This window comes from Hevea brasiliensis, chromosome 15 (genome assembly GCF_030052815.1).
Source record: "Hevea brasiliensis isolate MT/VB/25A 57/8 chromosome 15, ASM3005281v1, whole genome shotgun sequence".
Lineage (NCBI taxonomy): Eukaryota > Viridiplantae > Streptophyta > Magnoliopsida > Malpighiales > Euphorbiaceae > Hevea > Hevea brasiliensis.
The window spans coordinates 62,071,177-62,096,738 of NC_079507.1; the positions used below are offsets into that span (position 1 = coordinate 62,071,177).

Here is a 25,562-nt window from a genome sequence, read left to right on the forward strand (position 1 = left end):
TAGTTTATAATAAACTAAAAAATAATAATAGGTTTTAAATTTTAAATTATATTTTTTCAATATTTAAATTTTTATATAAAAAATGAAAAATTAAAAAAATTATTTATTTATTTATTTTGATTACATTTAATTTAGTATTAATTTAAAAAAAATAAAATTTACTATAATAAAGTGGATGGACCTTTTCTAAAATAAAAATAAAAATAAAATATTTTATTTTAATAAATTAAAATTAAATTACTAAAATAAAATAATACTTTCTTCGTCCTATTTCAAGATTTTTATATAAGAATTAAATAAATAATTAGATGCCATTATTTTTATAAAAAAATATTAATAATAGATTAATAAATTATTAGGATGTGAAAATGTGTTAAAAAAAGTAAATATATTGAGAATAATAATATTAGGAAAGAATAATTAATTATTTTTTATTTTTAAAATAACAAATAAAATAAAATGAAATTATAAATCATCTATTGGTGGAAAATGTAATTTACCCCCAATCATTCTGTCAACGAACTGTTAGTTACTAACTAGAAATATTCATCCACGAAGCTCAACCATAAAATGGAGTGGAGTCAATCGGTTCGGGTCAGGAGATAAAGCTCAATGTCCAAAAAGATGGGTTCCACTCCGAGGCTTGCAAGTTGTAAGGGTCTGTAAGGTGGTGTATTATCATCCACGCAAGATGAACGGACTCTCGAGCTTGTCTTGGCTACGTGGTCGAAGAGCGGGCATAACATAACGCTCCATTGAAGCTTCTCTCACTCTCTCTGTAAGCTTTCTCTCTGCTCTGGCAATGTCAAGTACCAGCACAGCTATACTCTCCGTAACAAAGCCTGAATTTTCATGTCTATTCCCCCAAAGGAGAAATGGGCGGAATATAATACCATCACCAATCCTTCTTAGCAAAATCCACCTCCATGGTTTATCAATTTCTCGCGAAATTTCTAAACTTTCTGGCTTTAAATCAAATGGTTTTCGCGCATATTCCTTTTCAAGTGATTCAGTTGATAATCAAGTTGGAGTAGAGAAAAGTGCATCAAGCGACACAGCCAAAATGCCTGAAGTTCAAAGCAGGTATCCTTTTGTCATTCATGAGGCATTCTAAGGTACTTTGGGTTTTTTTTCTTGTTGTAAAAGGAAATCTTTTCTTTTGCTAAGAAACATGTGGGATTGAATCTTTTTTTTTAGTTAATTTCATGACTTTTTCGTTGGCTTAATGGGTGTGAATGGGTTTTTGTTGGTTTGCAATAAATTTGTTTGTGTGGTCATCATGAAGCAGGTTCTTTTAATCCTCCTTCCAGTTTGATTAATTTTGAATGCTATGTATATTGCGGGACTTGCAATGGTCGGCTTCATAGTGAAAAGAACTAGGATTGTTATAATCAGAACTTTAACTGTGTTTATACTTGATTGTACATATTCAAATGAAGTAGAAAGATCTTTGATTCACTGGACAAATAAAATGATCACAGTAGTTTTCTGGGTTGTTTATGCTGTTCCTCCTGTGAAAATGAAGAAGAAAATGACGTGCAGTATGAATGTACTCTGGTAAATTATAGGATGAGATTTTCAAGCCGTGATACTAATTGGGTTCAGCATTATGGTTTCTTCAGTGCTAATTTTATGCAATTTCTAACAAATTCCAACCCTAATTGGGTTTGAAAATTCTCCAATATAACTGAGAAGGCTTGCATTTAATCGGGAACTTTTTCTTCTTTAGCCAGACATGCCTAACTTCAAATACTTTTAAGAGAAAATAGTTTGGGTTATACACCATTTGTGTATATATATAATAGCCTTAATGATGGTGTCAGTTTGGTTATAATGATTTATTTTATGTGGTAACACTCTCTGTCGCAGTATATGGACCTGGAAGGGTTATTCAATCCGCTATCAGTATTCTGGGAACAGTGGCCCTGCTCTCGTTTTAGTTCATGGATTTGGAGCAAACAGGTCTACATCACTGATATTTTGCTTATTATTAGCAGACAAGTAATTGCCATAGGTATTAAACCTGTTAATTGCTCCTCATTGTCACGCTTCATTTATGAAAATTTCATTTTTCTCTGATAACTTTTCAAAATTTGAGGATGAGCCTTGGTTCAATGGTAAGTTTGCACCATTGTGATTTGGAAGTCACAGGTTCAAGCCATAGAAATAGCCTTATTGCCCTGCAAGGGTGAGGCTACATGCTTCTGACTCTTCCCTGAACCTGCAATGTCGGAAGCCTTTTGCTTGGACACCTTTTCAGAATTTCCAAATGTATTTCAATTGGGTTGCTATTACACATGTGCAATATGTTACACTGGAAGTTAAACTTTCCATTCATGTGTTGTTCAAGGATTTTAATGATGTCTGTCACTTTGGCAGTAATAAAAAAAATGGATTGGTGTCATCCTCTCTTTTTTTTTTTTTTTTTTTTTTTTACTAGTTTTGGATTCTTAAGTGTTGAGGCATCACTATGCATACTTACATCACTATATATAATCCTCTCATTGTATGCATACAAGGTGATGTGTGTTCATCTTGAAGATCTCTTAAACTAAGTGGATGTTTTAACCAGATTTTCTTCTGGACTGATCACTACAATAGCAATAGCTGTTGCATGTTACTTCTTGCTAGAGAGCAATATGTGTTATTTTTGTAAATTATTGGTTAGGCAGCAGAAACACTATTCTCTTTGTTGTTCAACGGTGTTTATAAAACAATTATTGTACCTTTGACATGCTTTATGGTAATTTCTCCTTGACATTTAACAGCTTAAATATTCTTGGTTCTAATAGTAAATAGTTTTATGTTTTCCATTGTCTAAGAAAACTTCAGTTTTCATTTTCCATGGAAAACAAGGGAAAACATTAGAAAATGTGTTCATTTGTCAATAATAGTAAATAGTTTTCTCATTAAAAAAATTTAAAAAATATTAATAACTTTCATAATTAAAAAAATAAATTATTAACCAATATATTCAAAAACTTATTTTACTTAATTTTTTTTGATACAATTAGCTCCGACTGAAACTCAAACTCAAGACCTCATAACCCTAGAGATTCCAGAACCATTGAGCTAATTGGTTACTTTTAAAAATCTTTTAATATGTGTCATTTATTTATTTTGTAATCATATGATTAATTTTTTTATTATTGAAAATAATATCTCCCTATTAGAGAAAAAGTAGGAGTGGTACCAATTGAGGATAAGTTGAGAGAAGGGAGATTGAGGTGGTTTGGTCATGTAAAGCGTAGACATACGCAGGCTCCAGTTAGACAAGTAGAGCACATTAGGTTAGAGGATAGAAAAAAAATGGGGTAGACCTAAATTGACTTGGAGGAGAGTAGTACAACATGACCTAGAAGCATTACAAATTTCTGAGGATTTAACCCAAAATCGTTTAGAGTGGAGAAAGCGAATCCATATAGCCGACCCCAAATTTTTGGGATAAAGGCTTAGTTGAGTTGAGTTGAAAATAATATTTCCCTAAATAATTATTCAATTTTAATTATGAAAAAGTTATAATATAATTTTGGCTATAGAAAAATCATTGTTTTTCATTTGGAGAACAGTTGGAAAATAGGTCTTTTGTTATAAAAAAAAAATTAGTAGAAACCTAATCTTAGTTGTATTTTGAAAAACTAGAAAACTAGTTTTTTAGTTCTTCATTTGGAAAACTAGTACATGTGAACACAAAATTTTCTTGTTTTCTTAGAAAACTACTCCAATTTTCCACAAGTGAATAGCCCCCTAAGTTGTTTATGTCGTTGAAACTTCATATTTTGAATTTTGATCTTGACATTGCAAATCCTTAACCAAAAGAGAATCTCTTTTGTTCTACTAGTTGCAATAGTTAAGAAGAGTGATCAAGACAATAAGAGAATAAAGAAAAAGCAAGAACACACAAGAAATTCAGTGTTTATGTTCATGGATATGGATGGCACAAAAGAAAGAAAACTAGGAGGTCATATAGTTTCCTCACAAACTGTCGCTCTACCACACAGATCCCTTTAGAATATGCACTCTACAGTTTTTGCATTATCTCTTATTGCTTTTAGGGTTACTCTATGTTTAGGACATGCCCTTATATCTCTTTTGTGCTTCTGAAGTATAAACTCATATGTACTGTATAGTAAATTTACCACAAAGTAATCCTTAAAGAAATCTTGCAACTTTGATTTGAAAACTTGAAGTTGTATGCTCAAGTGAGGAGTTGAATGCAGTTTATGTAGCCACAGCCTGAGAAATACTTTGAGCTATATTAATTGATAATCCTTGTTTTTGAAAATAGGCCTAATGATCTTATTTATCCTGAACTTTTTGTGTTTTTTCAATTCTATCTAGTGTTAAGAATTTTATCTATATAGGCCATATTCTTTTGAATGCTTCAATTTTATCTAGGGGCTGGGAAGAGTGTGCAATTGTTGAATATCAGTATGTCAGCATTTTGTATGACCTTAAAGAATAGCCTGACCTGGATTGATTTCTTTAAGTTAAATGTTAGTATGTCAGCATTTTGTATGGCCTTAAAGAAAGGAATAGGCCTGGTCTGGTGTTGTTAGAATTTGATTCTTGTCCTCTTTTGGATGCTTGGTGGAGTAATGTGCCTTCTATCCTTCATTTGAATAGGTTTGTAACAGTCTGATATCCATAATGTTGCGGATTATGGATAATAAAACATATGGCTGTCAGAAATATTTTTATTCTCAGGAACTGTGACAGAGTCAACTGTTTCAGCTGTCTGAATATGGAATGGTAGTGTCACTTTTGGTCTGTATACATTCTTTTAATGTTCTCTTGAAAGCTGAAAGGCATGATATTGTGATATATTTGCTGATGATAGTTTTATTTTATTTTATTTTTTTCTGATTCCTTTTTCTTTTTTAATGTACTTAATGTGTGATGTTCAGTATTTGTAACTCACATCTTGTATGTTTACAGCGACCATTGGAGGAAAAACATTCCTGTTCTTGCAAAATCTCATAGAGTATATTCAATTGATCTTATTGGTTATGGATACTCAGATAAACCTAATCCTCGTGAATTTGGAGATAACTCCTTCTATACATTTGAGACGTGGGCCACCCAGCTAAATGACTTTTGTGCTGATGTAATTAAAGACAAAGCATTCTTTATATGCAATTCAATTGGAGGTACCATTTTCTTAATGTTCTGGATTATGTAGATGTGTTCTAAGTTGTGACTTTCTGTGCCTAACTGATCTTCATCCTAGTATTTGATTGCAAATATATTGAAAAATGAACTGGTGTTTTATTTAACATAAGCCCATTTTGCCTATAACTCATAAACACCCACATTTATCTAGCTTGTGTTTCAGGCAACTAAATAGGACTTGTTTTCATAATATCTTTAATTATGATAATTAACCTTCAATGTCAGGATAATCTGATCTTTTTTTTTTTTTTAAATTATTTGATTAATTGCATTTAATTCGGAATAAGCTTGTATGAATCATAGAATTCTCACGTTGAGCTAAAATCATCTATCAATTAAATCAAATAGTGTCAGATATACTTGTATTTCAATATGCTTTTACAACCATGACTACAATTTTATTAGTTAGAGCACATAACAAAGGCATATTTGTGCTGTTTTTAGGTGTCAATGTGTTTTCCATGTATCCATCCAAGTTGATCCTGGTAGGCTCTTGTGTCTAATTCTTCTCTTTTTCCTTGGATGAGTTGATATAAAAGTAAAAATTCCTCAAGTTTGGAAAGCTTGGTTGGCTGTCTTTTCCTGACGCAATTTCTCAGCAGTTGTAAGAGAGGTGTATATCCTACTTTAGAGAAAAAAAATAGCAGTGGTGTTATCTTAAGATGCAGATAATGTTGATGTGGATTGATTGTTGTAGGATAAATGCTAGAGTACGAATTTTGGATGAGTTTGCTGGGAGATTCTTTGAAATTATGTGGTTGCTACGAGTTAATGCATCAGCACACTATCAACTTTTTATATTATTAACTATAAAAGAAGGCCTTGAAGTGCTAAAGATGTTACATTCTCAAATAGTTGTGGAATTCAAAGTGATCATAATAAATCACTTCTGCCATTTATAACGCTCTGGTGTAGGACTTGTTGGTCTTCAGGCAGCAGTTATGGAGCCACAGATCTGTCGAGGCATTGTCCTGTTAAATATATCTTTGCGTATGCTTCATATTAAAAAGCAGCCACAGTTTGGAAGACCACTTATCAGATCATTCCAGAGTTTGCTGAGGCAAAACTGAGATACTTTCTTTCTTTAATTTGCAGTCTTATGCGACTATTTAATTTAAGAATATCAAGCTATTATGCAGGAATACTGCTTTGGGCAAACTTTTTTACAAATCAGTTGCCACATCAGAGTCCGTGAGGAGCATTCTGTGCCAGGTTTTCTATGACAAATAAATAGTCCTGCTTCCTCTCTTATGCAACAGCATTTGGATTGCAAACATGGATTTAAATAAGGGCATCCAGGATGTGATGGGATTTTTTTTTTTTGTTTTGGTAATGTTAAGTGTTAACAGCTGTAATGGCTGTTTTATATTGGTACTGGCCATTATTTGGCCATTACCAGTAGAATAATGGCCATAATGGACATTAACACTATGAAAGGCAGGAAAAGGATCTGCCAGCTCCAGCAGACTCTTCTCCCCTACCCCCTACATTTTTCAGCCACCATTTTGACACTTTCTTCAGTCCAAAATCCTTCAAAATTTTCCCTACATGAAATTTCCACTGGATTTCACTTGGTAATGAGGCAAAAATCAAATAAAGAGGAGTATATATAGGGTCTTTTTCACACTTTTCTTGAAAGAGAGGATTTCATTTTGACCTTTTTGTTGTTGCTTTTGCAATTTTGTTGTTTACATTGGGTTGATGATATATTAATGATATTATCTACAAATATAATAAATTATTGCATTTCTTAATTTTAGTAAACTCCTTTATATCTATTAATTTAATTTTTTTTTTGTAATTTTTCCAAAAAAAAAAAGTGCTGAAATAGGTTACAACCATTTTGTAATGGCTGTGATGATCCCATTTTTGTTACACATGATCGTGACACAAATTGCAGCTATGACCATGTTATAAATCCATGATTGCAAAGGCAAAATACATAAAGAACGAGATGAAGTTTGGAGTAGAAATTTGTTAATACTTCTTTGTGTGTGGTTGTGATGATATCTTTTTTTCTTTTTAAATTTTTTTTCTTTATTAGGGGTGTGATTGTGTTGTTAATTTCTGACATCACAAATTGACTGGTATTGGGTAGTCATCGTGGTTTAAAATTTGGATATTGAAATGGAAAAATATTATGTACTGTATAAAGAAATAAAGATTAGTTGGGGAGTCACAACCAATGGCCTAAAAAATGTTGACTTATTATCATTATTGAAGAGTACGAAGAAGAAATGAAGAAAGAAAAAACAAATCTAGCTATGTGCTTTTTGGTGTTGAGTGTTGATATCTGATTTGTTGCACTGCAGTGTTATCATGACACTGCCCAGGTGACACAGGAACTTGTTCAGAAAATCCTTCTTCCAGGACTTGAGCCTGGTGCTGTGGACGTATTTCTTGATTTCATTTGTTACTCGGAAGGCCCTCTTCCTGAGGAACTACTGCCCCAGGTGAAGGTCAGTTTCTTAAACTCAACTCAACTCATGTATTAGTTCTTATTAACTTGTGCTTCATGTATTCTTGCTTCTTTTTTTTTACAGTGCCCTGTTTTGATAGCATGGGGTGACAAGGATCCTTGGGAACCAATTGAGCTTGGCAGGAACTATGCCAATTTTGATCCTGTTGAGGACTTTGTTGTCCTCCCTAATGTTGGCCACTGCCCACAGGTTTCTCTCTCTCTCTCTTTCTTTTTCTCCCTGTCTCTCTCTTGTGCATGCTTGCATACATTCACGCCATACATGCACTGCACTCTGTAAACATATTCTTAAGTGTTGTTTATATGCTGCATTTTGTGGATACTTTGGACTGGAATTTGTATGCAAGCATTTGCAAACCAATGCATCAATGATTTTATGGCCTGCCCTAGTACTAGTGAAGCTATCAAGGGGCTTCCAGGGGAAGCATGATCTGCCCAACAATTTTGAAGTTTGTTCATGTGGGTAAACAAGAAGGCTTAAGTTATAGGAATAAGCTTAGTAGCACTGGAAAATGATTAAATAATGCATAATTTCTGCAAAGAATTGTGTATTATTTCCCTTCAAGTTGAAAATATTATATTACCTTTGTATAATTCATATGAAGGAATAGAAAAAGAGTAAACCGATACTCTGTTATTATGTAATGGAGGATAACTTCTGGGTTCTTTTCCCCTTTATAACATGCTTGATTCTTATTTGGCACAACAGCCAACATGAGAGAGAGATGGAGATAATCTCATATATGTATGCATGAGAAAGAGATTCACATACTAAGTGTAACTTATGCACTCAGTTTTGTTTTTTTTCCCCCTTTTTTAGGTTATGATAAACAATCCATTGCATTTAGCACTTTATTCATGTGAATCATGCACATAAAATTTGAAGTTAATTGGATTTCAATAAGCGTTTCATTCGTATTGTGATAATTTTGTTAATAATTGTATCAAATAAAAGTACAGTTGTGGAGTGTAGATAAAAGCGTATAGATATACAATTAATTTAAAATTGGATGTGCATGATCCATGTGAGAACTGAATCCAATGGTTGGTTTATCAACACAAGTTGAGGAGCCATTTTAAAAGTTTCTGTAGGTATACATGTGAGAATGTGTGCGTGTAGTGTGTACGCATTTCTTTCTTTCTTTAAGGCAAACTATTGAAAATCTAAAATTTTTGTGTTTTTCAATTTTAGCCAATTTTATCAATTGTCTTGAACTTGACACTGGTAACAATTTTGGTTAGCTCATTGAAATTGGTGAAGAAGTCTTGATTCTAATAAGATATTTTCATATTTTTCATTTTCTCTTGCGCCTTTTTCTCTCTCCCCCCCCACTCACCTCCACTGCCATTGTTTATCCCCATTAAGGCTGGAGCAGCAGTTTTGGAGACAAAGGAATAGAGCCTTTTAGGCATGGGATCACTGCTGTTCTTACTGTTGTTATTGACTATGCAATTTTTTTTTTCAAAACATAATTCTGTTCTTCTTTTTCCTCTTTGATTATTATTATTGTTCTTTTTTTTGGTTCAAAGCAAAATACATAAGGTTATAATTTGATTGTAGCTGTAACATAAAATTTGTGCACTTATATTGTGCTCAAGAACAGTTGAGCTGGTAATTCAGCTTTGTACAAATTGAAAATATTAAGTTTGATAACCAAAATTAGTTGTCAAATCCCACATCATATAATGCATAACAAAAGGAAAATTTTAATGAAATTATAAGTGAGAAAAGGTGTATTGAACGTGTTATTGACCAACTACTGGCTATTTCTTTATAGGTATAAATATACAAAGTAATGGAAAAGAATAGTTGTTGATACTTGATTTAATTTCAAAATAAATATTGGGATTTTTTATATTTAATTAAAAAATTTAATAAAAAATATAACTTTTATCATCTTAGCTGCAACTTTGTTTTCTTAATTTTGTGTACAAATTTATAGTATATTTTGATGGAAAAAAAAAAGAAAAAAGCAAGAAAAAGTAATACAATAAGATAAAAGAACTAAACTTAAAAGAAAGAAAGCAAGCAAAAAGTATCTCTCTCTCTCTCTCAATAGGCTTGTTCAATGACCAGGCTAGGCTTGAACTTTTGTACCTTGACCTGAGCTCAGCTTGATCTAGAAAATCAATATTGGTTAATTGTTAAAGCCTGTCCCAATTACATACATACATAAAAAATAAATGTAACTTCTAATGAGGCAGGTCTGGTTAGGTTGAGCCTCAAATAAAGATAAGTTTCAAGCCCGACCAACTTTGGAAACATGCTTTAACCAATTTGCTCTTGGTTCATCCATGGGACAAAACTCCTTACCCATTTGCTTGTTGTGCAAATCCATAGTCTTGTTCCTACTCTCTCTGTACACATACCAAAACAATAAGAAGAAATGATAGATGAGGTATACTTTTTCAGGCCTGAACCCTATATGTTGGCATGTGGCAAGAAATTATTTATTTTTTAAAGCGTATTCTTCTTATTTTACCTAGTACAATTATTTTCACCGTTCAAAAGCTTTACTTTTCTACATTAGTTTAGAACTATAGATTTTTAGACCTTGTCTTTTCCCTTTATATCCTTTGCATTGGTTAAGCTCCTCATCTATGATTAATTGTCCTTTCTTCATTACTTATGTGGACCTTTATTTATAATTTATTTGGGTTGTTTGTTCGATATACTTGTGTATTTGTCAAGGATTCCATTTCCTCTAATTGGATAGTTATTATTTTTTATGTAAAAATCCACTAATATATTTTTTTTTATCTTTTTTTTGAATGGAATGTTTTTTTGTTATGTCATATTAGTCATTTGAGTATATTTTGTTTTATGAACTAGAATAGTAATTCTAGTGAATGACTTAGTAGCAACTAATTAGGAAAGGATTGATTGTTTGGGCATTCCTACATTTATTGTCCAAGTTGAATAAGGTCCCTTGAATTAGAAAATATTAATTTTATACATTAAATTTTTATCTAAACGTCACCATGAGCACCCAAGCTCTAGTGACAGTGAAGCCATAGCTTGCTGCCTCACGAAATGCATCCCTAAGATACATTGCATGTTGCATGCATCAAACGATAGTCTCTGAAGCAATTCTATAGTAAAGATTTACTAATTCAAGAATACATAAACTTCTCCAGCTCCAATTCTCTCTGTTTCATAAGAACATGGATATTTGAAGGATGAAGGTTGAATGTTTAAAGAACAAAGAAACTACCTGTATACATCTGTTTCAATAGCAAAAGAATAAGTTTTTGAGTAAAATGAAAGAGGTTGCAATGGAAAGTATAGGAAATTTTGTGATAGTTGTGAGCTTGAAATGAGTTGCGTTTCACACTTCCTCAGATGATTGGTCTACCAACTAAATGATGGACATAAGTATGCAAGGAAGTAGTACATTATAAGATTGAAATTAAAGAGTTTCAGACTTCCAAGACTTTTCAAAATGAGCAGTAGTTGATTTACTGCCCATTTAATTAACCCATAAGAAATATTGAAGTTTAGAATTAGTTATTTACTAAAAGTTTCTCATTTGAGTCAAACTAATATGCCAGACGCTCTAAGATGTGAAGGGCTTATGGAGCCTAGGAGTAGGGTGCATGCCAGCAAAGAAACACACCTTTGAGACAGAGAATGTCAATACCTCTCTTTTGAGTGTGGAAAACAATATTCTAGATTTCTTAGATTCCATTGAAAAAAATAAATAGGGAAAAAGAAATAGCTGATGAAAGGTGAAGAAAATGGAGGACAAGAGAGTGGAAGAGTAGAGGAGAGGGAGGATGGGAAAAAGGGAAAAAAGAAGAGAAAGAAGTCAGAGAGAGAGAGAGAGAGAGCGAGGATAATGCGGAAAAAATTCAAAAGTTAGAGGTCCCTAATTGAAGAATAGTGGAGAGACAAGACTAGTTGGAGGGACAATGGAAACCCTATTTGTTGTATTCTTCTCTTTTCTTTTCTTTTCTATTTTCCCCCCTTTTTTTTGGGTAGAATTCTCTTGCTCCTTTGGTGTTATTTTCAATTGAAAACATCAAAACACCTATACCCCTTGTTTGGATTCAATTGAGTTCTTTTTGGCTAATTCTCATATTTGGGATGAAATAATTCAATTCTTTTTAACTTAAAAATTTTTCATTTTAAAAATAGAACTCATGCATGATTGTGTGAGAATTCTTTTGAATTTTTTTCTTATAAATAATTTATTCCAAATGAACCCATAGATTCATGGTCTTGTTGTTTCTTTGTTGCTTCCATTTTAAATGGGTGTATTACATTACATTTACACCGGATCTTAATTTCCAATCTTATATCAATAGTTTTGATTATATAGATGGTGACGATCAAAATATAACAAAGGTAAATCTTTGTTGCACCTTGTGCCTGTAAAAAGGCATGTGCATCAGTTTCGTAGCTTGCTTGACCATGGTAGAGGCACTAGACCTAACATTTGTTGAGCCTTGAGCCTAGGACATGCCCTTTAACAACTATGGTCAAACCTATGTAGTGTGTTGATGTGTCCCTACCGCAAGTGCACGGGTCGTACAAGTAATATAGAAAAGATATCGTTCCCACGAGGAGTTGTGTTAATGATTGAATTTTTGATATAAAAAATGCTAACTAATTTGGACTATTTTTGAAATTAAAGTAATAAATTGATGGGTATTGGAGTATGAAATCTATATATGCAAAATTAATAATCTATTCAACTATGTAATGATTTAACTAAATTTGCATCAAATTAAAATAAAGCAAATTCAAATATGGCAATATTCAAAATGGCAAGTAACTAAATTCGATTAGAAATTAACAATGATAAAAAGCGATTAGGAGTTGGGATTTCATATTCAAGCTATTTTGGGATTTTCCCTAGCTAGCCCAATCCATGAAATTTATGGGTTTAAAGGAGATTAATTCTAAAATCCTTTGAAAACTCTTTCGAGTGAGACAAAGAGTGCCTTAATTAACTTAATCCTACTTTCGTGGAGTTAAAATTAATCAAGACCCATTAGGTTCTTTAATCAATCTATTAAAACCCTCTTAACCCTTAGTCTATTTCTAGATCTAAGTTAATTAAGTCCAATTTCTTGATTAACTATCACTTGGTTTTCTCCTTTCGGTGCTTCAACCAAGGATTAAGAACATAACTTAATGGGGCCCTTCATTAAGCATGTGAATAAGCACACAAGAAATGGATTAAACCTCATAAATTCATTAAATTGGGACTAACCCAGTTCAAATCCACAAAAATAACTAAAATATTACATCCCTTACTCCAGAATCAAAAGTAAACTACTCACTATCCATAATGCTTACAAGATATGATGAGTTTAAATGGAAATAAAGCTTTAATCTAAGCTAAGAAGTAAGAAATTAAACACTAGAAATGTAGAAAAATGTAAGGGAAGAAAGAAATCTGCAAATCTTGGTTGAGAATGGTGTGGAAGGTGAAAGTGACTCCTCAAATTCTGCCTCTCTTCTCCTTTCCTTTTCTGCTCCTTGTCTCTCCCCTCTAAAATGAGAAAATGGGACTATTTATAGCATTTTTCTGACATGGAGCCCTAAAATAGTATGTTCTAGGAGGAATTGATTGAGGGAATCTTACATGACTCATTAATGAACTCTTTATGGGATTGCATAAGTGGACTGCATAAGTTATGCAGTCCCTTATGCGATTTTAAACTGGTTCTGAGTCACTTATGCGAAACTGCATGACTTGGTGCATAGGTTATGCACAATTCCGTGAAGGTGCATAAGGGAGGCGAGAATGTGCATAAGCTATGCTGTCTCCTTATGCACATTTCAGCTGGTTCTGGAACAGTGATCTTTCTCCTTATGCAGATCTGCATAGCTTATGCGGCAAGTTATGCACAATTTGGTCAATGCATATTTCAGCTTGAAAACTTGTTTTTGACATCTTTGGCTGTAGAAGACACTCCTCAATGGCAAAATTCTCTTCAGTCCTTCAAAAACATCATTTTTCCTACAAAACAAAGTAAAAATTACAAATTAATCCAAAATTGACAATTATGGAAAACTAACTAAATAACTAATGAAATTAGCTAAAAGTGACTAATAATCAAATAAAATAGCTATGAAATTAAACCTAAATGATTATGCAAAATGTATGCATCAAATACCCCCAAACTCAAGCTTTTGCTTGTCCTCAAGCAAACTTTAAAATGAAATGCAAAAAATTTTTAGGGGTGCCTTATCCAAAGAACTATGAAAATCACCTATTAAAGTAACTTAACACACCTTCAGCCATACCAGCAATCCATATACCCATCCTTCAAAATGCAAAGAATCTAATGCTTATCCAAGCTTTCACCGCTTAGCCATCAAGTCAATTATCATTCAAAATCCCCAAACCAACAAATCAAAAGAGATAGTCATGCTCAAAAAGAATTCTAGGACAATTGATAACCAAAGTATCTCAACATGGAATGATAGAATTGAATGAATAGATGAATAGTTTTCCAATCCCATAGGCAAATTCCCTACTCCTATCTCCACTAATGTAGCAAGTACTATCAAGAGATCAAAGGTCTTTTTAGGGATGTAATGAGGCCATGGGGTTTAAAATGAGGCTAAGAAGAAAGATGGGTAAAAAGTATTCAAAGCATGAGAATATTTTCAATTTTTAAACATAAGGTACACTTCTTATTTTATTATAATTTTTTTTTCTTCTTTTTTTTTTTTTTGTATATGGAGGAGAGAAGTACACAATGAGAATTGTCAAGTGCTAGCATAGTTTACAAAACACATAAAAATGGAGGGACATTTTGATACTTTAGACTTGTATTTTGCATTTTCTTTTGATGATTGTCCCTAAAAATGCCACCCCCAAACTCATTTCTTTTAATACTTTGGGTGGATTTCTTTCATTTTGAATGGCAATAGTGAAAAACACATATACTAGCACTTTTACAAGATGACAAGCACTTCTTCTCCCTTTTTTTGTATATTTTTTTCTTTTTTTTTATTTTTATTTTTATTTTTTTTTAGAAAGTGTACCTAATATTCAATATTATTCTCATGAAAAGGGTTGGAGTGTTTGGTTCATTGGCTAGGTAGCAATAAGGATTTCAAGAAAAATTAGGGATAAAAAGGCTCAAAGGGGTTTTCAAAGGTCAATTTTAATTAGGAAAAAGGGTCAAAGGTTTAAAATGAGAAGGTTTAAATCAAAGAATGCCTAATCATCTCTCTTTTCAAGTATAAGCTGATATTTCGCCTTGAAAGGTTTAGAAAATTTGTTCTAGGATTGGTGAGACATCATTTGACTACCTTATATCCAATAACTCCCTCTAAACACTCCAATCTCTAAAGGACTAGTTGGGTGGCTTTTTGGCTAAGAAGATATAGGCAAGGGATAGACACTTCAAAACTTTGCACCTCTTAGGAAACTTTCAATCCACAAACCCAACTAAAGGTAAGTCAAATCACTCTCATAGGCAACTTTTCAATACTCAAGGGATTTGGCAAAAGATTTTAATGCATGATGCATGATTCCTAAAAATGAGCAATGCATTAACTAAATGGAAGAAGTCTATTTGTGTGCAAAGTGTATAATTTCTAAGTGATATATAATGTGTGTGTAAATGTGTTATGTATATGTATGTATGGATGTATATGTAAAATATTTACAATATATGTAAATGAAATGGGATGAGATGTTCCTATACTCAAAATGTAAAAAAAATGAAGCAAAAATCAAAATGAATGTGCACCCCCAAACTCAAAATTAGACATTGTCCTCAATGTCTCAAGTAGTGCATTATCAAAATTCAAAGTAAAGAGAATTACCAGGAATTGTGAAATTTAAGAGCAAAAGGAAAGAGTTACCTGGTATAGAGCAGATGAGAATTCAAGATAAAGGGATGCATAAGAGGCTGTACAAGTTATGCAGAGTAAAGTGCTGTCCAAAACATGTGCATAAGTAGGGTGCATAAGCCGTGCGGTTCTGCATGAGTGGCAATAAGGGTTGCATAGGCTATGTAAAATATTTGCATAAATATATATATATATATATATATATATATATATATATATATATATATATATATATTTTTTTTTTTTTTTGGTCATGCGGAAGTGCATAAGTTATGCACTCTCCTTATGCAAGTCTCGGCAGGTATTGAAATCTTGGGTTGGTGGTCATGCAGTTGTGCATAGGTCATGCAGCTTCCTTATGCAAGTTTCGGTGACCCTTGAAATTTTGAGGAGCGAAGTCATGCTTATGCACTCCCCTTATGCATCTCTCGGCAGAAGTGGTTGTTCAGAAAATCGGGTCATGCAGAAGTGCATAGGTTATGCACTCTGCTCATGCACTGTTCGGCAATTTTTGGAATTTTGGGTTGGTGGTCATGCAGATATGCATAAGTCATGCACTCTGCTTATGCACTCTTCGGTGGGTTTTGAGTTTCAGAGAATTAGGTCATGCAGTTGTGCATAAGTTATGCACTCTGCTTATGCAGGTCTCGGCAACTTTGGTTTTTCTGGGTTTCTGGTCATGCAGAAGTGCATAGGTTATGCACTCTGCTTATACACCCCTCGGCAAGTTTGAATTTTTGGAGTTCTTGGTTATGCGGAAGTGCATAACTTATGCACCTTCCTTATGCACCCCTCGGCAAGTTTGATTTTTCTGGGTTTCTGGTCATGCAGAAGTGCATAGGTTATGCACTCTGCTTATGCACCCCTCGGCAGAATTGGAAATTCAGAGTTTTTGGTTATGCAGAAGTGCATAGGTTATGCACTTTGCTTATGCAGACTTCGGCAGAGAGAGAAAATGCAGAATTTGAAGTTGTGCAAATGTGCATAAGTCATGCACTCACCTTATGCAAGTTTTGACAGATATGAAATTTGACAAAATGAGGTTATGCAGAAGTGCATAAGCTATGCACTCTCCTTATGCACTTGCAATAAAGGTGGAAAATGGCAAGAATTGTGGTTATGCAGGATTGCATAAGCTATGCAGTTGCTTATGCACAAGTTAGCAAGATCAAGAATGCAATAGAACATGGATTGCAAGTGTGAAAAATACCCTAGAATGAGGAAATATAATTCCATGAAGCATAAACCATGAGAAGTTTCACAAAAAACACATCAATATATACAAAGTATATCAAAAAGGCATCACACAAGCATGTAAAAATGGATCCTACATAAAAGACCTTTGAGAACTATGCCATTTTAAGACAAATTCTGCAAATCAACATTTAGCACATAAAACTCCATAAAATTTGCATGAAGTTGCATCTAACCACAAATGATGAAATGAAGTCTCCAAGTTTTGCCAAGAAAATGCAGCATTTTTACCTTGAATCCTACAACCCAAAGAAGCTCAAAACTGCAAAAATGACTCACTTACCACCATATTAAGATTAAAATCACACATACTTAAAAGTCTCACACCCAACCTCACCAAAAACACAAGCCATCTGCTGCAAACACCCTCTTTGCTGCAGAATTTCTTCTTCCTCTCTGCATAAACCAGATTGCAGCTCAAGGACAGAATCTATCTGCTGCAGACTTTTCCTTTTCTGCAGATTGCATTTTTCCTCTGCAATAACCAGATTGCAGCTCCCAATAGTTCACCAGCCTTTCTTCATTGATATACATCTACAAGGGACAAGATTTAATAATGTCAAAAATTGAATTTGAGGAAATTTAAGATAAAAACAAAATTAATGAAAATGAAAGTAAATCAACAAAAGCAAAATAAAAGGACTTGGGATGCCTCCCAAGAGCGCTAATTTATAGTCCTTAGCTAGACTCTTTTCATGTTTCATGGTGGCTGAAATTGGAATTTGTTGCCTCTGTTTCCAATAGGTGCTTCAATGAATCTATACTTCATTTTCTTTCCATCACATGAGAAGATCCTTGTTGCTTTGTCTAAAAATCCGACCATTTCTTTCTTGACAACCTTTGGTGCATCTTTTTCTTTGAGAGATGGTTGTTTTACTTCACTTTTCTCCACTTGCTCAACTTGAAAGATTGGTGCCATAGGACAAGGTGGATTACTATTCAAATCTTGTGCAAATGCAGCCTCTTTTGGATTTTCATCATTGATACTCCCTTCATGGATAAGACAACTTTCAAGAGAAGCCTTCGGATAGCTCTTTCTAAAGTGCTCTTTTACTAACTCATCAACTATATCAATTCTCAAACAAGAGTCTACATCTTCATGCTGCTTCTTCTTATCATTGCCAATGTTGAAGACTAAATGATCCTCTCCGACTCTGAGAGTAAGCTTTTCACCTTTCACGTCAATCAAAGCACCAGCTGTAGCTAGGAAAGGCCTCCCCAAAATGATTGGGATATTAGAATCCTCTTCCATGTCCAAGATGACAAAGTCAACAGGTATATAGAATTTCCCGACCTTCAGAGGCACATTCTCCAAAATCCCTTCAGGATACTTAATTGATCTGTCAGCTAACTGAAGAGAAATGTGGGTTGGCTTAAGATCTCCCATATTGAGCTTCTCATAAATGGAGAGGGGCATAAGGCTAACACTAGCCCCTAAATCACATAAAGCTTTTCTGAACATGATTCCCCAATGTGGCATGGAATTAAAAACTCCTGGATCCTTGAGCGTTGGAGGAAGTTTCCTTTGGAGGATAGCTTTGCATTCCTCGATTAAGGCTCTGATCTCATAATCTTCAAGTCTTCTTTTGTTTGAGAGAATTTCTTTCAAAAACTTAGCATAAGAAGGCATTTGGGAAAGAGCATCGATAAAGGGCACATTTATATATAGCTTCTTCAAAACCTCTAAGAACTTCCCAAATTGCTTATCAAGCTTGGCTTTTTGAAATCTCTGTGGAAAGGGAAGCTGTGGCTTGTAAGGCTCTGGAGGTATATATTTCTCTTCTTTCTCTCCAACCTCCTCTTTACCTTTTCTTGCACTCCCTTTTTCACTCTTTTGTTTTCATCTCCCTCAAAATCTTCCTCATTTTCTCTCTTTTCAACTTTTTCACTCTTCTCATTATGCACTATTTTACCACTCCTCAGTGTGATGGCATGACATTGCTCCCTTGGATTTTCTGTTTGACTAGGAAGTTTCCCCATAGAATTGGTACTTGATGAGCATGCTTGTTGTGCAATCTGATTTTCCAGCATCCTATTGTGTGTTTGCATTTGTTCCAGCCTTGCTTTCATCTCTCTCAACTCTTCATCACGCTTAATTTGATTAGCAAGAATTTGTTGTAATAAAGCCTCTGTGGTGGAACTTTGTTCTTGCTGTCTTGGTAAAGGTGCAGTATTTGCATTCTTTTGCTGAAAACTAGGTGGTGGTTGCCTAGGTTGTTGGTATTGATGCTCTTGTTGTTGTGATGGAAAGTTCTGAGTTGAAGCTTGATTTTGCTGATTCTCCCATGAAAAATTGGGATGATTCCTCCAAGCATATGAAGGATAATCTACTCCACAGCTCATTGTTCCTTCTGCATAAGTAACTTGTTGAGAACTTCCAGAGCATGATGATGATGTTTCTAGCATACTTAAATCCTCCATTTTCTTAGCAAGGACATTAGTGAGTGCATCAAATTTGGCATTGATCATGTTGAATGGATCAAGCTCATACATTCCAGCAACTTGCCTTTTTTGAGTTGGAGTTGACCCTCTTGGACTACTCCATAGATGACTGTTCTTTGCTATTTTCTCTAATAACTCATAAGCTTCATCTTCATGCTTAATGATGAATTCCCCTCCAGTTTGAGCATCAATGATTCCTCTGATAGCAGGAGTGACATTTGTGTAAAAATTCTGGTTTATCATCCATTTAGGAATGGCATGATGTGGACATTGTCTCTCCAACTCCTTCCATCTCATCCATGACTCATAAAGAGTCTCATCTTCTCTTGGTCTAAAAGCAATCATTTGATTCCTCAACTCTTGAGTTTTTCCAGGTGGAAAGTATTGGGCAAGAAATACATCAGTGAGCTGCTCCCAATTTGTAATTGAGTTGTGAGGTAAAGAATCAAGCCAATCCAATGCTCTATCTTTCAAAGAGAATGGAAACAATTTTAGCCTTGCTGCATCATCAGATACTCCAGGTTGTTTTTGCATGTCACAAATCATAGCAAACTTCTTAAGATGAGTATGAGGATTTTCTGAAAGATGACCTCCAAATTGAGAATTCTGAATCATTTGTAGTACTCCAAAATCCATCTTATAACTATTTGCATCAATTCTTGGTCTTGCTATACTCTCTCTTAAGTCATCAAAATGAGGAAATGCATGATCCATCATACTTCCCTTAGGAACATTAGCATTTACAACTTCTTCACCATGAGCTGCATTTTCATTGTTTCGATTATTTCCAGCATTACCACCACCAATTCCAACTCTTTCTTCAGCCATTTCTTGTTCAGTTTCAGCTGCTCTCAATGCTTCTTTTCTTCTTCTAGTTTCTTTCTTATTGGCTCTACAAAACTTCTCAATTTCAGTATTAAATAATATGGATGTATCACTTGTGCTTCTAGCTCTTCTCATAAAAGATTAAGAGTACCTAAAAAAAAACAAACAAACACAAAATGAAAAGATAACAGAGATAAAACTAAAAAACAACTAAAATAATCAAGAATTCAATCTTAAACAAACAACTCCCCGGCAACGGCGCCAAAAACTTGATGTGTCCCTACCGCAAGTGCACGGGTCGTACAAGTAATATAGAAAAGATATCGTTCCCACGAGGAGTTGTGTTAATGATTGAATTTTTGATATAAAAAATGCTAACTAATTTGGACTATTTTTGAAATTAAAGTAATAAATTGATGGGTATTGGAGTATGAAATCTATATATGCAAAATTAATAATCTATTCAACTATGTAATGATTTAACTAAATTTGCATCAAATTAAAATAAAGCAAATTCAAATATGGCAATATTCAAAATGGCAAGTAACTAAATTCGATTAGAAATTAACAATGATAAAAAGGCGATTCCGGAGTTCGGGATTTCATATTCAAGCTATTTTGGGATTTTCCCTAGCTAGCCCAATCCATGAAATTTATGGGTTTAAAGGAGATTAATTCTAAAATCCTTTGAAAACTCTTTCGAGTGAGACAAAGAGTGCCTTAATTAACTTAATCCTACTTTCGTGGAGTTAAAATTAATCAAGACCCATTAGGTTCTTTAATCAATCTATTAAAACCCTCTTAACCCTTAGTCTATTTCTAGATCTAAGTTAATTAAGTCCAATTTCTTGATTAACTATCACTTGGTTTTCTCCTTTCGGTGCTTCAACCAAGGATTAAGAACATAACTTAATGGGGCCCTTCATTAAGCATGTGAATAAGCACACAAGAAATGGATTAAACCTCATAAATTCATTAAATTGGGACTAACCCAGTTCAAATCCACAAAAATAACTAAAATATTACATCCCTTACTCCAGAATCAAAAGTAAACTACTCACTATCCATAATGCTTACAAGATATGATGAGTTTAAATGGAAATAAAGCTTTAATCTAAGCTAAGAAGTAAGAAATTAAACACTAGAAATGTAGAAAAATGTAAGGGAAGAAAGAAATCTGCAAATCTTGGTTGAGAATGGTGTGGAAGGTGAAAGTGACTCCTCAAATTCTGCCTCTCTTCTCCTTTCCTTTTCTGCTCCTTGTCTCTCCTCTAAAATGAGAAAATGGGACTATTTATAGCATTTTTCTGACATGGAGCCCTAAAATGGTATGTTCTAGGAGGAATTATTTGAGGGAATCTTCTGCCAGCTCATTAATGAACTCTTTATGGGACTGCATAAGTGGACTGCATAAGTTATGCAGTCCCTTATGCAGTTTTCGGCTGGTTCTGAGTCACTTATGCGAAACTGCATGACTTGGTGCATAGGTTATGCACAATTCCGTGAAGGTGCATAAGGGAGGCGAGAATGTGCATAAGCTATGCAGTCTCCTTATGCACATTTCGGCTGGTTCTGGAACAGTGATCTTTCTCCTTATGCAGATCTGCATAGCTTATGCGGCAAGTTATGCACAATTTGGTCAATGCATATTTCAGCTTGAAAACTTGTTTTTGACATCTTTGGCTGTAGAAGACACTCCTCAATGGCAAAATTCTCTTCAGTCCTTCAAAAACACCATTTTTCCTACAAAACAAAGTAAAAATTACAAATTAATCCAAAATTGACAATTATGGAAAACTAACTAAATAACTAATGAAATTAGCTAAAAGTGACTAATAATCAAATAAAATAGCTATGAAATTAAACCTAAATGATTATGCAAAATGTATGCATCATGTGTCTCTAGTTACTTTTGGGTATCATAAGTTCAAGTATTTTAATTAAATAGCTTGAATAAATGACTAATCCATATGTCTTGATTCATTTTTTAAAAGAAAAGATGCTTGCGGATTTAGCCCCCACCTTGTTAACCAAGGTTCTAGTCCTAAGGCTATATCACAAGAGGTATTTTCTTTACTTGTAAATTTCCAAGTCTCAATGAGAGAGAGAGAGAGAGAGAGAGGCTCATGGATGAAAAAGTAGTTCACATTTGGATTCTAATGCTTACGCTTCAAATCCTTAGGAGTATCAATTCATGTGTGTGTGTGTTTGTGACTTTGTGTATATTAATGACTTGTGTGATTGCTCCTAAATAAATCTTGACCATGAATGGCAATCATTATGTTTTATATGGGGAAATGTAGTTTTGTACCGAGTACCTTTACTGCATACAATGTAAAAGGTGTCTGAAAGTGATAGTGATCAAACTTATATTATTGTGTGGGGAAAAGTATTTTTGTACTGGGAACATGTACCATGTACCACATCAATGGTCTTTCGAATTACCTTGGCTTGGTCCCACCAAAGGTAAATGTCTCATTCTTCTAGTCCAGTGCTGGACCTTAAGGCCTCTTCTCTACCGTTCAGACTCTCAATGAATGCTCTGCTTACTCGGTTTCCATATTAAGAGAAGTCTTCTAGACAACATAATCATTTTTTAGTGGTCTTGAGAATCTTATGGACTATTGGACTTGTTAATTGGTATTGGTTTTTTTCTTTTATTTATTTTTTTTATATGCATGTTGAAATTTGTGCAAACTGCAATGACGTTGGAGTCTGGTGTTGTTTGATTGCTACTGGATTCAAAATGGGATACAATCACATTAATTAACCACTGATGATTCATCATGTTGGTCTTAATGATAATAATATCTGACATCGTTTATTTGTTGATTTGCTTGAAGGACGAAGCTCCTCATCTTGTGAACCCGATTGTTGAGTCATTTGTGGCACGTAATTCTACAGCCAGAGCTACTGTTTCTACTGTGACCTGATCCATTGGAAGGTCAATCTCATTGTTGCTCCTAAACCTGCCTTGGACCCATGATTTCCTTTCCAAAGGCCATCATTAATTCAACAGAATTTCTTTTGGTTTGATATCTTGGATTTGTCCAAACATTATTTTTCTGTAATTTAACATTAGCAGACCCCTGTATTTAATGTCAAATTAAGTTTCTCATTGAGCAGGTCTTGCTTGTTCATATCAAATCAATGGAGCATTTCTGGATCTTTGCAATGAGACAATGGTCATCTTTGAGGTCTGCTTCTCTAATCAACTAATGGGAAGACTACAGGTTGCACCCCTCTGTGGAGAGTTAATGGTTAAAAGTCAGCAAGTAGAGGGCTGTAGTACAGTGATCGTTTCATGTCATGAACACATGAAATGTCTTAAAATATTATTGGTTAGGGTGAACAAGAACAAAACGATCTGGTCATTCGTTTCGAGATTCCACGGACTTGGCTGCATCTGCGTGACCTCTCAATTGATTAAGGTCACCAAAAACAAAACTATCTTTTCATTATTAAGGTCACCAAAAACAAAACTCTCTTTTCACTCATTTCTTGGATTCCATTATGAATTCGTCCTTTATTTTAACTTGAACAGCTTCTTCTGAGACCAAAAGAAAAAAAAAACCTCGTAGGGCAAGTTCATTTTTCAAGGTTTCAAAATGACAAGTGCTTTGAATAATCCTTCACTGCTTGTCATCATAAACAAAATAATCATATTCATTTCCTAGATTCCGTATAGGTCTAGGGACTGTGCTGTGTGTTTATGAAGAACTGCTTCTTTTAGGGAATTGTGGTGGATCAGAAGATGATTTATTGTCCATGTTGTGGTTTTGGTGCCTGAAACCAATCTTCTGACCTATGCTCGCAGTTTATAATTATATATTTTTTTTTAAAAGATAAGATTTCATTAAACGCCTAACCAGGCAACAGAGATGATACAATCATAGCCTGTTGAAAATGATTACAGAGGAACGAGTGATCATGAAGCACAGTTGATGCACGAACATAAGCTATATCATTCACTTGCCTACAAACAAAAGAAAAAGAAACTTCTTCTGGCCTTTGCGAGAGAAATTTGATGTCATCAATAACAGCCGAAATCTTCAGAGGACACGGGGCCTCTTTCATCAGTGCTTGAATTACAATAAGAGAGTCTCCTTCAATGATGGTTCTAAAAATTTGTGTCCACTGCAAACAATTTGTAATTATGAAAATAGGGATGATTGTTTATTTGCTTTCCTTGTGATTGTGAAACATTCTAATAAATTGTGGTAGAGATCATCATTTTGTTGGTTTAGATCTTAAATTGAAGATTTCCTCCAGCATTGTCATTTCATGGGTTCATGTCCCTAAAAAAGCTTTCTTAAACTGGTTTTGAATTGCTATTTGCAAGTGAGAGGGAAATTCTTTAGCTTTTCGACAAAATTATAGCATTTTAACAAAAGTCATCTCAAGGAAAATGAAGGAGCAAAGTTAATATTTGAAGGGTACATATTAATGCCAACCTAATTGTGTAATTAAATATTTTGTTTTAACGTTAAATTAATTAATTAATTAAAATTTTTAATTTGAAATTTCTTCCTTCATTTAAATAAAAAAGGGTGAGATATAATTACTTTAGACTTAATTTTAAAGTACTCATAAAACCCTCTTTGGATCATTCACCAAATGTTACTATTTACATATATGTGAAGAAATTATTTAAGTTCTAAAACCATATATTTAGCCATATTTTCTTTCTTATACATGTTCTTTATAGCTAATTAAACTAAGACCAAATCCACAACAAAAGGGAAAATGGCTTAGGCTTTAAAAAAAAAAAAAAAATCTTTGTGGTATTTTATGGATCAACAATAACATAGCAATTCTATTGATGGCATGATTAATTAATTATCAATTAAGCAACACAAGATGATCAATAGCATATAATTATCTTTTCAATTAATCAACGGTGGCCTTAATGTGTGGCCCCTACACCATCATCATCTTTGATGCACGCTTGTACCCATTTTAATACTATAATAAAGCCTTTCTTATTCACATTTAAATACAATTTAACATGATAATATATATATATATATATATATATATATATATATATATATATATATATATATATATATATATATATATAATGATTGCAAATTAATTACTACAATGAATATTGAATTTAACAACACTAAATTTAACATCATTAGAAATTTATGTTAAAAGTAATATATTATTAGCATTCACATGCTGCCAATTGCCAAATGTTTATGGCAGTGCTGTTAAAATTTTTTAGTTGGTATTTGCTGCTAATTACATATATTTTTAATTTTTTTAGCAGTAATAAAAATATATTATATATATTTTTTGTTAATTTAATGGAGATATAATAATGGGCGTTCAACAATTTTCTTATAAATAAAAAGAGTTATCAATGTGAATAAAATAAGGTTGCCATTATTTAGGATAAAACCTAAAAGGCCTCCCAATAATGGGAGCCAAAGATATGGATGATTGGGATTCTTCCAGCAAGACTATGCTACGCGTTTGGATGAAGGGCTTGACTAAAGAAATGCCTTAGGGTTTTTCAATAAAATATGGATTGGTGCAAAGAAAGTATACTGTCCAGCC

At 33.5% G+C, this 25,562-nt stretch overlaps 1 protein-coding gene and 1 non-coding gene across 3 annotated transcripts; both read left to right on the forward strand.

Moving 5' to 3' along the window:
- The first annotated feature begins 569 nt into the window (after nucleotides 1-569).
- On the forward strand, nucleotides 570-23,141 carry LOC110638273 (uncharacterized). Of its 2 annotated transcripts, XM_021788774.2 has the most exons (7): nucleotides 570-1,083; nucleotides 1,870-1,962; nucleotides 4,939-5,150; nucleotides 5,617-5,657; nucleotides 7,485-7,631; nucleotides 7,716-7,841; nucleotides 22,838-23,141. In XM_021788774.2, exons 1-7 carry the CDS (start codon nucleotides 803-805, stop codon nucleotides 22,925-22,927), a joined length of 990 nt encoding a protein of 329 aa, XP_021644466.1. In that variant the 5' UTR covers nucleotides 570-802; the 3' UTR covers nucleotides 22,928-23,141. The 2 variants fall into 2 exon arrangements, with proteins under 2 accessions (XP_021644466.1, XP_057992034.1); XM_058136051.1 differs by lacking the exon at nucleotides 1,870-1,962.
- On the forward strand, nucleotides 19,423-19,530 carry LOC131174282 (small nucleolar RNA R71). The gene has a single exon (XR_009144530.1). It is a non-coding gene; the product is annotated as a small nucleolar RNA R71 (small nucleolar RNA).
- Nucleotides 23,142-25,562: the final 2,421 nt, after the last annotated feature.